Raw genomic sequence first — 13562 nt, 5'->3', positions numbered from 1 at the left:
TATATATATATATATAGACTATATATATATATATATATATATATATATATATGTCGTGTTTCCGCGATAACGCTGCAGCGCGAATTTAATCGATACACTCGAGACAAAGGCAAAGATACTTTCAAGTGCTCCCAAATGTATAAGGAATTCAAATCCTATTCGCTGTCAAATTTTTTTGAAATGTAAAGACGAACCTGACAGAGGAGCGGTTTCATAATTTTGAGATCTGACAAATTCAAGATTGCTCAGCTTCACGATCCAATAATATATACGGTCCCGTAATATAACGACACGATCAAGGTGATGTGCTTGATATTGGAAAGTTCCGAAGTGCCGAAGTTACGAAATGTCAAAAGGAAGGGGTCGAATCATCAAGTTTCCTTCGAGCGTCGAAGTTTCGCAGGTACCCACAAAACGACGTTTCAATTTCTCACAATATCTCCGAAACTCCGTAAGGCGAAAGGGGTAGGAGGGGGGAGGGGAAAAGCTACCATAAAATTTCCAAAGTTGTAAGGTTCGAAAGTCACAAATGACGAAGAGAGGAGCGCAGACCGCGCGGAGCGATTACCGGCGATCCAAGAAAAGGAACGGAGATATAGGTACCGCGGCACCGGAATGGCTACCGATGATGCATGCGGCTCCCCGCGATGCGTTACGGTGCTCGCGAGAGTCGCCCGGCCGGGTCGTTGTTGCGGCGCGCGTATTATGTTACCCCGCGTCGTTCCGTCGTTGGCCGCGACACGTGTGTGTCGGCCGACCGAGGTCGTGACTCCGTCGTCATATTTATGTCCCACGTTTCTCTAACTCCTCTCGCGCGGTTAGAGAAACGTCGAAATTCCCGGGAGAGACAACGCGCGGATGAGATCCGAGCTCGCGATATATAGCTTAACCGTTATCGTCATCGGAGTCCAATCATCACTGGTATGGGGTACCTATATCTAAATTACGAACGCAAATCTGGAAATCTCTGGAAGTAAGTCCATTAAGCCTCGGGATCTTCGAGGCAGTTTAGTCTCGGACAACTTTTGAAGTCCTTTTGAAGCTTCGAAATCTCGGTAATCTTTGCGAATTTATCTTCGGACGTTTCAATTTTGGAACGCCCGCCGGCACTGCAGCGAACTTCGAGCTCGGTCGGTTTACTTCGGAAAGCAGCTCCGGTTTATTTTCCATAATAATGTAGTGTTCACGAGCGCAGATAACGCTTATTTTAACGACGGTATCGCGACACACCGATTCTCGTTTTATCGCGGAGCAGCGCGCGATTCTCGCGGGCGCTTATACGGAGGCGAGGACACGACTTCCAGCGCGACTCCGCCGGCGCATCTTAATTATAGGGGATTAAATTATGAGCGGGTTCCCCGGCGCTGAAATATTTGTGTGTTCGCCGGCCGTGGGGTTATGGCTCAATTACCACTCGCTATTCCCTTTGCGAGCCGTTGATTTAAGACGACCACTTCCTACAACGGAAACAGCATCCGGCGATCATCGCGCGACGACAGAATTCGCGAGGAACTTGTTTCGCGTCCCTTTAACAAGATCCCCCGTTACTGATAACGATCAAAACAGTTCCACTTCCGAGCCGAGCAGAATTCAAGCGCATGCGACCATAGAATCGTATAAGCTTATAATAATACTGTAATAATATCGAATGATCCCGATGTAACAGAGGACATTTTAAAGTACTATTCATGCTGAAACACTCAAAACGCGTAAGAAAAATCATTCACGTCTAAAATAACAATAATCTAGTCAGATATCTTCAAAAGTTTAAAAAATAATAAGTGTAAAATTTAAGATATTAATGGGAAATAATTCGGAAGAAAAGATATCGAGCAATAACTTTCTAATTATAGATGCTTATATTTCATTATAGAATATAGAGAAAAACGACGAGAAATATTAATGATTACTCACGATGAATTAACGGAGCTGATTCAAACTTAGGATCCCTCATTTTCACTTCTAATCACTTATTGTTAGAGTGCTGTGCGACGGTTAATTATTCCGGTCATCTATGAGTACTTTTAATTGGCCCTTCGATCCTTCTTACTTTTCTATATTGGGTTATTCAAAATTCAAAGTATTCCCTTGGTCCAAAGCCTCCCTAAATGTGTAATATTTAAAGGCTCAGATACATAAAAAAAATAGGAAGACTCGAATATCCAAATATTTTACCGGAAAATTGAAAGATTTGAAAAAAAAAGTAAAGATCTGAATTTCAAGATGAAGGAGCAATGGGGTCAAAAACTGGGAATGGCCTAGAATCGCTTAGAAAATCACGATTGAGAAGCCAACAGATTCCTCAATCACATTGTTCTCTCCTTCCCCCCCCCCTCACTTTTTTCCCGTCCTTTCCGCTCCGCTCGCCGACGCAACCGTAGACGCGGATGGGAATCGAAGCGTGTCTACACTCCTGATTGCTGATAAATCGCGCTAATGCGTTTAATGAATGAGCAGATACACGTTCCAGATCCGGTGCGGGTACGTACACCTGAATTCCGTGTGCCACTCGATGCTCTCTCTCTTTTTTTTTTGCACGACGGAGGGAAGGCAAGTGCACCTCGGCCGCATGCGTTATTTACGTTAAGTGCCGCGTGAAATTAGTAACGAATGAGTGCAGATGATTATGGTGATGTATGAGAGGATGAGGGAGAGCCGGAATGATCGAATAACTCGCGCCGTGCTCATCTCGAATGAAAAATTAGCATTGTGCAATAAATAACGCGTGCAAAAAAAAACTCGATTAAAGAGGCCAAACGCGCGGAGGTTTCGAGATTACACCCAACTTTCTGGTACTTGAGCGCACTTACTATAATGAAGTATTCTTTCTAAGGCGCTTTCCAAATCCGTTCGTATTCGATCCAATTTTTAAACGATTCCACGGAGTGTAGAGCAATGCCTACAATAGGGCTGTTACTTTTTACTCACTTCGAATATTCGAAGCTTCGAATTCTTTCAAAGCTCCGACGTTAACTTCGACCTTTCGAAGTTTTGAAAAATACATTAAAATTTTAATTTTCTTAATTGGATTGTTTTATTGATCATTATCTTTCCTTATATTTACACACGTATCAAATTTAATTATTAATTTGTAATATTTCAGGTTATAATACTTTCAAATTTTTTAGAAATAATTTCGTATGTGTATTAATTCTTTTTATTTACTATAATATTGGTTAAATTTTCTGAATAAATTTATCATTTGCACAAATGTATTTTTCGAAACTTTGAAACTTCGAAGCTTCGAAAGAATTCGAAGATTTTTATGCCGAAGCTTCGAATCTTCAAAGCTTCAAAGTTCGAATGTCGAAGCCTTCGAAGCAAATCACCAGCCCTAGTCTACAATGAGACTTGAGACTTAAGACTTAAGGAAATTGACCAATCGCAATCGATTATTCTTCTCACGTTTAATCGACTGCGTGGTATCGACGTTACACGCATTATCCGCGAAAGCTCAGGTCTCTCACACACGATCACGAAGCCAAGGATGATCGCGCGAGGCCCCTGATCGGGACTCGCCACGACGACGACTCGCCCGGCGTTTCCTCACGACCGCCATGCGTAAGGGAGTCGCGCGCGATAAATTATGCGTGTCCAGCGCGTCCCACGTGGTGCGAGAGTGCGGCCGATAAATAACCAGTGGCGAAGGGAAGTGGCGAGGGCTTGTGCCTGTGCGCGCCCTACACCGGCGATCACTTCGAGCGCTATCCATAACGAAAATAAACCCACCACGAAATCTACATTCTGGCAAATCCGATGCGACGCATCCTTCGCTACTCGGAATTGTCGGCGAGTTTAACGACTTCGTCTCTCTCTCTCTCTCTCTCTCTCTCTCTCTCTCTCTCTCTCTCTCTCTCTCTCTCTCTCTCTCTCTCTCTCTCTCTCTCTCTCTCTCTCTCGTTTCCACGCGCTGCTATACGGCGAGCGCGAAAACTCGTGAATTTTCAACGTGTTTTCGTGTTTTCATAAATTTCCCCTTTATGCATATTAATAAAAAAAGAAACTTTGCAAAATTTACATACTTTCATGTGAATTTGATCGTCTGAATGGCTGAGTTAATAAAGATCTCCAGTTCACTCTCTCAAAACTTAGCGGCGTCTACAATGAGATCGACAATCGATTATTCTTTTCACGTGGATTGAATAATCGACTATGATCGGTCAATTTTCTTAAATCTTAAATCTTAAGTCTCATTGTAGACACCGCATTACGAAAGTTACATTTTTATAGATTTCGTACAAACTCGTAGCTTTAATACTTTGGCGTTTTTTTAGGCTTTGCTTTGCAATGTTGAAGCTACAGCAAACTTAAATTTTCATACATATAACGTATATTTTGCGTTTTGGTTCTCCGATTAATTCTAGAATTCCGTGTATCGCGACTTTGACGTGTATATTGCACCTGCGGAAACGTTGAATTTTTGCAATTTTGTGTTCTTTCATTCACGCCTCGATTAACAGCAAATGTACAACTCGCCGAGCGTCGCGGATCGAAGCGCGACGAAGGCGCGCTCGAGAAAAATGTACGGCGAGGGGGGGAGGGAAAGGAAGGTGGAGCGGCGGCGGAACAAGAGGAAGGGGAGAAAAAAAAGAACGGAACAGTCCAGGAAGCTCTTACTTCCTCGGCGTGCAACGATCTCTTTACGGGCAAGCAATTTTTACGACGAAGCCACCCGGGCGGGCCGAGGTAACACGCAAGGTGACGAGGTACTTTCGACATGTAACGCGGCGATATTCGTATTCTTCTCCCGGAAAGTGACTCGTTAAGGCTTTAAGAGCCGTCGACACGCAGGGCCATCCTTGGCCTTGCGATCGCCCCGGAGGCGATCGGGTGAATCGTAATAGCCATCTGTTTGAAGACTGGGTGAAATTTTAAGCTTAACGTCACTTATCCTTTTAGGGACTTTATGAGGTAAAGATTTCGAAATAAATTTTCGAGATCTGTATGGTAAAACAGTTGTTGTAATGGGGTATCAGAGTGACAAGAGTGTAGCAAATTATATCTTATCAAATTTTCTCCACAAAAATTCAACAGCGATAATAAAGCAATAGATAATAAATTCTTAAAAGAAAAGGTTCTAAATTAAATAAAGATCCTTTACTGTCGTAAAAAGATTTTGAAGGAAGTTAATGTTTTTTTTCTTCAAATTTCTTTGAAATATTTTTAAATTGTTTGAAGTGTCCTGTTGATTGTTTGGATAGTTTTACTGGTAAAAGTGTGTTAGACTGTTAAATATTAAAGATTTAAACAGGATTATTATACCATATGTATGTAGCGAAAATAGAAAAAAAATACATATTTTGATTTACATACATACATCAAAGTAAACAATGTTTACAATTAATAAATAATAAATTAAATTTGAGTCAAATATTCATTTCTTGAGTTAAATCGTCAAACTCCACTGTTTCAGTTAAGTTAACGACATATTGAGCAGCAACAGTTGCGATCTTATCAAATTTACAAAAAATTCAGCAGCAAGAATTGTCAAAAATTTTTCAAATTTAAATATAAAAATGTGTCGTAGAGAAAGAGATGGAAAGAGCAGAGAGAGGAAAAAGAGAAGACAGGAAAAGAGACTTTTATAAAAAGATCCATATTTTGACATACGTTTTCAAACTTCTTTGAAATATTTTTTTTAAGAGATTGGATATCCTATTGACTATCTGGATAATTTTACCAGAAAAAGTGTCTACGGGACATTCTGAGGGAACGTGAATGGTCCGTCAAACAGATATCCACTAATCCTGTGCAGAGCGAGCATTCAAACGAATGCGTTACGGCGAAGTCGAGCCTGTCGCATGAGTGCGCGACGTTCCCGGCTAATAACAGCCGGTCGCCGCCGCAAACCGCGAGCGCGCATGCGAGGCGGCGAGATAAGGCTTTGGGCTAAAACCGTGTCGTGACGGGATGTCTGTGCTATTCCATCCTCGGCGTCGGCTCTACGTGCATTAACATGCGCGACACCGTCGCGCACCGCCGGCCGCGTCACCGCACGCACTCGCACGCTCCTCGGCCCGCGGAACTCGCGTGCACGAGTGCGCGACGTGTGAACGCGACGCGACGCGTGCACCGGCCGCACGCCTCCTCCTCGAGAGAGAACGTCGCGTTTCCCAAACAAGAAACGATATAACGAGTTCGCGACAAAAAAAGCCTGAGTCTCAAGCGGGTGAAGAGCGGCAAGAGCGTCTCGAGTGCCGCGAGAACGCTCCGCGAGGAGAGACGTGTTGTACCTGGCTTGCAAAATAATCTGTCCGTTGTTATGTCCGATCGTCACGAAATCGCTGCTTTGAGAGATGAAGAAATCGAGGATTGAGTGACAGAGAAGAATTTCGCACGACGTTTCCGCCGTCCGAATCTCTTAGTGTCGGTCCACAATGAGGATTTTAAGCCCTAAGCAGTAAGAAATAGACCAATCGTTATAGTCGAATATGAGAAGAATAATCGATTGTAATTGGTCAATATCTTACGACGTAAGGCTTAAAGTCCGTATTGTGGAACGACACTTACGCGCCTAAAGTAAATCTTATATTACATATTTATTTATACTATTGCGCTATTAAGATCACATCAGGTACCTAACGAACCGAGAATCACCGTAAGTGACGAGTCGCTGGCTAATTTAGTTCCCCGAACTGCAGCGCGCTCCGCATGCATGTGACTTCTCGTCCTTCCTCCTTTACCTCCGCTCTCTGCGCTCTCGGAACGCGAAAGTCGGAGCACGCGTCCCCGAACGGAACCAGCTGCTTATCCCAGGATCTCGGGTTCACCCTCGGCTGAAGAGATCGGCTAATGCGATTTTGGGAGGGCGCAGCGCGAGAAAGGGAGGAGGACGGCGGAGAGGCAGTTCCCGAAATTGCGACAGAACCGGCGGGCGAGTTATGTTCGCCCGCGACGATTTTAAGACGATAAGACATTAAGGAGACACCGATGAAGCCACGTAATTGATGAGTCCGTGGCGTGACGACGCCGCAATGGCGGACGCGCCGAAATTAAATCCATATAACGTTGAGAGATGTTTGATGTCCGTAACTCGTAAATGGCAAAGAATCAAAATTTTTTAAGTATTTGTAGAGTAATTAATATCGTGTCAAACTAAGCAAATTCATCCTTCTTCAAGTAATATCATTGCATGTGTTTAATTATATAAAAAAACACACATTATTAACAGAACAAAGAAAACAATATATAGTCTACTAAAAGTTCAAACAGAAGTAGAAGTATAAAATTAAACATTAATAAGGAAATAATAAAGAAGGCAATTAAATGACTATGGAACAAGAGACCATCGTGTTCAGATGAAATGAACGGTGAAAACTTAAAAACAGTACAGAAAAGTTGTATGAATTGTTAATCTATGTATTCACAGAAATAGCAATAAATGAATACGAAATTCTCGAAAAATGAAAACTTGCGCATAAAACACCTACCTATATACACGAAAAGAGTAACTTGATATGCAACAGTATAAGAAATATCAGTGACAAGTATCATTAGACAAAAAAAAATATATATATATATATGAAAGAATTTACGGAACATAATCGAAGCAGAATATCAAGAGCAAGAAGAAGAAAAGCAGAGCTCTGTTTTAGAGCAAGACGATCTCGTAACGGTAATGAATTCTGTTTAAGGCAAATAATCGAGAAAAAACTAATAAGAAATGCAAGGTAACACTATTCATATAGATTTTCAAAAAACCTATGACAATGTCCTTGTAATAAAATTATGAGAAATAATCCAACAAACTTCAACCGTTTACCATCAATTGTTCTGTTAACAAAAGCGGTTCAAGACATATCTCAAGATATGAAATCTGCAGTTGAAATAGACAATATACTTTCGCAACAATTTATAATCGATTTAGACAAGGCTGTTGTTTATCACCTACTCTTTTCAAGATATACATAAATATTTCAAAGGTCTTACTCATATGAAAAATATCGAAGAAAGAGTCATTAAATTAGATTTAATCGATTTAGATGATAAAATGTGTCTATACTCTTGAATTTGTTGATAACTACATTCAGAGAAAGAAATAGTGATAGCAATTATACAAAAGTAACAACTATACAAGTTTTATAAGCAGAATTAATGTACATAAATAAACTATTTTATAATCGCAATAACTGTAAAATATTTGTTCAACTATGTACATTAATTTTATGTAAAACTTATGAAATTGTCATCTTTATAAGTGCCACCGTTACGTCTTTTTCTCTGAAGTTATATGTGCAAAAGATAAGGAAAGCCTTGAATATGTGGTACGCAAATTGAAAGAAAAATATAAAAATTACAAATTACATACGAATCATTAATATAAATGAATGGATAAAAACCAATACTTATGTGTAGAAAAAAAAGTCACAGACATCGAAAAAATATGTAATAATTACAATTACGTGGCGAATGTAAATATCTTGGAGTGACCTTTAATACAACGGGGAACAGATTATGAAGAAATAAGATTCCGGATTTTAGAGGTGCAAACAGATTATTGGAGTTCTAAATGGAGGAAATATTTGTGAAACAGTTATGTTGGCAAAAAGATGCAAATTAACATTAGATAGTATCGTGAGAAACACTTTTATTTACGAATTGGAAACGTATAGAGATTCAAGGAACGCTTCATGAAAAAATTAGAAGCAATCGAGGTGGATGTTATACAAGATCGGCAAGAATTTCTAGACCAGAAAGAATAACCAATAAAATAATAAAAGCTGAAATGGAAATTAAAAAATCAGTATCAGACTGCATCGACGAAAAGCAGCTGATTGGTTCGGATGTGTACAATTGAGGAAAGACTATCGAAAAAAACTCTTCAATGAACATCTTATAAAAAGAGAAGGAAAGGAAAACCACGAAGATCGTGGATAGAAGCTGAACCTAATTGACCTTATATATCTATGCTCAATTATTTCTCCTTTTGCAATAACCACGAAAAGCCAGTGACTTGAGAGAAAATATCTATGTTAGACGAAAGGAATGTCATCGCTCGTTCCACCAAGCGATCTGAAGACTCGGCGATCGATGAATTGCTGGTAATCGACGTGACCCGAGAGGTCACTCGAAAATCAACAATCGAGCGCACCGGGGTGGGTGACGCCGATGCACGTGTACGTACACGTCCGCCGTTCGCGAAATGTAGATCGACGGTGATTTACTTATCAACAATCGACGCTCCGCCGGAGGTAAATGGTCGAGTCGTGACCATTAGTTCGTGGATCACCGGTACGTTACGGGCCGGCCCCATACCTGTACCATACGAAGCGACAACGTGCGCGAATCGACACCGTGTGAGACCCAACACGACGTCAGGCCCTCCGCTACGGCCCTGCATAACGACGCGCCGTCGATATGTTGTAAGAATGATTCTACCAGAGTTTATTTATTATAAATTCCTATGACAAACTGGCGAAAGTTATTTTCGCTATGGATCTATAATTTTTACAATTTTACAAACGTACACTGTGAGAAAAATTGTTGGTGTTTGTAACTGTAATTACAAAGTGTACCAAGTAATTATGATTATTATCTGTTATAATGTTAGTAATAATTATATGCGTAGTTTCATCAACAAATATCTATAGCATAGTTTGATAAATTTATATATAGCATTGAAACTTATTAATTATATAATTATATTATATAATTAATATTGGTAAAGGCTCAATAAATTAAAATTAATACATATAAAGGGCTATGAACCGAAGCTAGGATGTATTTTCGCTCCAATATGTGAACATCAAAATTATTAAACAAATATGATATCACATTCGTTATTAATTGTTGTTACATTATTTGTTTAATAACGATTTTGATGTTCACATATTGGAGCGAAAATACATATCCTAGCTTCGGCTCATAGCCCTTTATATGTATTAATTTTACTACATTATTACAGTTATTACTATAAAAATGGTTGCTATTATCATTATTTAACTATAATTTATAATTATCTTTAGAGACAACCATATTATATAATTGCAATCATTTTTTATGGTAATAATAACTATAATGTATAGTAAGCTTCAGTGCTATAAATTTGTCAAACTATATATATTTGTTGATAAAACTACGCATATAATTATTATAATTATATTATTACTAACATTATAACAGTAATAATCATAATTATAGTACTTTGTAATTATAGTTACAAACACCAAAAATTTTTGTCATTGTAAACTAAAGTTTCGAAGTTTTTCTTCTTTCTAAAAGAAAATGCGTGTATAAACATACGATTCGTTGTGTATAGACTCAATTTATATTTTAAATGTACTTTTTCATACGTTAAATATATTTCTCGTAAGAGTCACAGGAAATCCGAAAATTCCCGAAGGAAAAGGGGGAGATTCCAGAACTGAATTTTCACGAACGTTACGAGAATAGAGCGTATCTCTCAGAGCGAAACACACAGCCTCAAGGAGGAACTCGTTCAAAAATTGCGCTCCACATTATCCTCCGTAATGCGGCTCTCCGTCCAGTGCAATTTGTAGGTAGTTGCGGGCATTCGTATAACGACCGAAATCACAGGTGCACGCTCGCGGAGAAACGCCGGTTACGCAACAGGCGACGCGACTCGTTTTTTTTTTCTTTCAGCGCGGCTCTTCAAATCGGCCCTGGAAATCGGCAGAAATTACTTCGCGCTTGACTTGCTCGCGTGAGCGACGCGGCTATTCTCGGCGACTTCGTAACGAGCCCGCGGCCTCGTCTCCCATCGAAAATAGGACGAAATCGCTCGGCAGTCGCGAACATCGATAAGATCGTCCACGTCAGGAGAAATCAAGAATTCTCTCCTGAAGTGGTCGACCCTCTCTTACGCGAAAGGTATTCAGCGATCCTTAAGTCGAGAGGGTCCTCGTCGAGCCTGAAGTGCAATTGCGAGCGCGTTAAATAGCGACTTCGTATCTTCTCCTAGTATACGAGTATTCGCTGATTCACACGTCTCTTCTGCATTTATTCTGCGTTTTTATTTTATTATCAAACATCGATTTGCGCGTCAATCTCGCCCTCGGCTAATGCCGGCCGTGTTATAAAACTTTTTCTCTCTCGTTCGTCGACGTCACAGATAAAGGAGCTAATCGCGCTAAGGTAGACCTATATACTTATATACTTATTGTTAGAATATATCTAGATCTACAAATCTAAGCGTTCACTCACCGATAGTAGTCCTTCTTGCAGTAGATATTCCCGTCTCGGCTGAAGCAGGTGACCTCCCCGTCGAGACCCTGGCGACAGTGCGAACATTGGAGGCACGCGGCATGCCACCTCTTGTCGACAGCCTGGAGGTAGAACCTGTCCGATATCTTGAGGCCGCATCCCGCGCAAACCACGTTCCCCGGAACGTCCTCGGACTGCGCGGGCGGCGTGGGCGGCGGTTCCAGCTTCGGGATGGCGTGCAAGTGCTCCGTCGTGGTTTCCTGGGAGTGCGCTTGCAGATGGGGATGATGATGGTGATGATGGTGGTGATGGTGATGGTGGTGCGCAGTCTGCGACGGCATGCTTAGGTCGTTGGCGTTCTCGAAGTTCCCACCCCTGTACTCCTGTACTCCGCCCGCTGAAGAATACCCCAAGGAAAATTCGTTATCAACTTGTGTTTCTGCTTATCGCTATAGCATTATTGGCATCTTACGCTACGAAATATGTAATTCAGTAAACCAATTAATCTTGATATCTCTACGAAAATTCAAAAGACTTCAGAGATGAAGTAAAAAGATGTTAAATTCGGACGTTATACAAGTAAAAAGATCATGGACAAGATAATTAAAAGTAAGGACAATTCTAATCAATTAATTATTAATGGATGGTAGATTAAGGATAATTAAAGATGAATTAGAGAATCTATTAAAAGAATCCCGGCAAACACAAATTATAACATTACAACATTGTAATATTTCTGCAATACAGCTGGAATGTTACAATGCTGATGCGACATTGTAGTTATAATCTGTGTTTACTTGGCTTTCTGTTAATTGATTTTCTAACTTATCTTTAGTTATCCTTAATCACCTTCGATAAAAAGATAAGAGACAGTCGTACCTCCGGGTGAGTCGTAGTCCCTCGACTCGTAAGGGGTGGTCGAGCCATCGTAACAATTGTTATTGGTGCCGCAGTGGGTCTGATGCAGGGGCGTATGATGGGATCCGTGGTGATGGGCGGCAGGAGGGCTGCACGGTAGAGTGGTGGGTCGTGCAGCATCGCCCATCGACGCGGGAAGGCAGGGGCTCAGATCCCGCGCCTGGTCCACCGCACCGGGCCCCCCCGTGCTACCGGGTCCCCCCTGGCGCCCCACAGCCAAGCCGCTGCCACGCTCCTGCGAGCTGGGCGGCTGCTGGAACAAATCGATGTATCGACACTTTAGTTGGCGCATCGAATCGACGGTGTGTCCGTGCGTGTGTTTTGTCGTGCACGAGACAAAGGCGGTAAAAAAATATGAGTATGGCGCAAGTACGAGAAATTTCTTACGTTATATTCGGCGAAAAGTCCGCATTAATCGTGACTTGTCATTTTTCTTGAAATTGAGAACAGACAAAAAGTCCCTCTTCTACACGTAATATCCTCTACATCAGGAATTTGTGAATAAAAGTAGCATTATTCTCTTATTAAGCACTTTGTGACTCTACCTTTTAAGCAATCGAGATATGTAATTTAGAAAATAGCCGTGAAAGGAAACCATAGCTGTTGGAAGATTGTGGCAAATGGAAAATTATCAACGAGAAAATTAAAGCAAAAAAAAATTAGAAAGAAGAAAATATCGAGCAGGCAAAAAATCCAAGAAATCCCAAAATATAGAAATGATCATAGAAAAGATACTGCTGAAATCGGAGAAGAAAAAACAAGAAACAGGATGAAATGCAAATGAGAATAAAAGAAAAAGGGCGTAAAAATTTAATGAAAGGGCTAAGAGACACATCATAAAAGTAAGATTGTTAACAAAACAAAAATATTAAGACAGTTAGAAAGGCTTGGAAGGACGAAGAGGATTAAAATGGACTGCGGATTAAAAGGACTAACAGGACCAGAGAAGAAGAGGAGGCCGAGAGAAGGAAAAGGGGACAAAGGACAAAGCGAGGACATGCGGCGAGGATAAGGAGGGCCGATCGGACCGAGCTCGCGAATGGAATGGAGGTGAAGTGACGACGGGTTGCAACCGCCGCTGTCACCAGAGGGAAGAAACGCGCGCGCGGAGAGAAAGAGTAGCACACCAGCGATGGTAGCCGGTCGCCTCTGATGGATGTCGCAAGACGCGCACAGCACGCCCGCGCGCATGTGCGCGGCCCTATAAGGCGCACGAAGGCGGCCAATCCGATGGCAGCCACCGTGTGTTTCAAGTGTTTGCAACGCGCCCGTCGCTGGTTGCGTAGATATAAATTGCGAATCTCCTAGCCCGTCTCTCTCTCTCTCTTTCTCTCTCTCTCTCTCTCTCTCTCTCTCTCTCTCTCTCTCTCTCCCCTCTCCTCTCCTCTCCTCTCCTCTTCTCTCCTTTGTTCCTCTCTTCCTCTCGTATTAATGCGATGCTTTTAAACGCCGAAACAGGCCATCGTAGTCTTAGCCAAGAA

General features: G+C 41.4%; 1 protein-coding gene across 1 annotated transcript in view; it reads right to left on the bottom strand.

Annotated features, from left to right (window-relative positions):
- Positions 1-12373, bottom strand: part of LOC105457189 (protein apterous-like) — a 30519-nt gene extending 18146 nt beyond the window's left edge. Inside the window, exons 1-2 of the mRNA XM_011701707.1 lie at positions 12043-12373; positions 11164-11560 (exon numbers count right to left, since the gene is read on the bottom strand). Coding sequence (XP_011700009.1) covers positions 11164-11560; positions 12043-12373 — 728 coding nt within the window. The remainder of the gene's footprint in view (positions 1-11163; positions 11561-12042) is intronic.
- Between the last annotated feature and the right edge of the window lie 1189 nt (positions 12374-13562).

This window comes from Wasmannia auropunctata, unplaced genomic scaffold (genome assembly GCF_000956235.1).
Source record: "Wasmannia auropunctata unplaced genomic scaffold, wasmannia.A_1.0 LD335345.1, whole genome shotgun sequence".
NCBI classification, from domain to species: domain Eukaryota; kingdom Metazoa; phylum Arthropoda; class Insecta; order Hymenoptera; family Formicidae; genus Wasmannia; species Wasmannia auropunctata.
The sequence above is the reverse complement of the archived record's forward strand: the minus strand, read 5'-3'. Positions and strand labels throughout refer to the sequence as shown.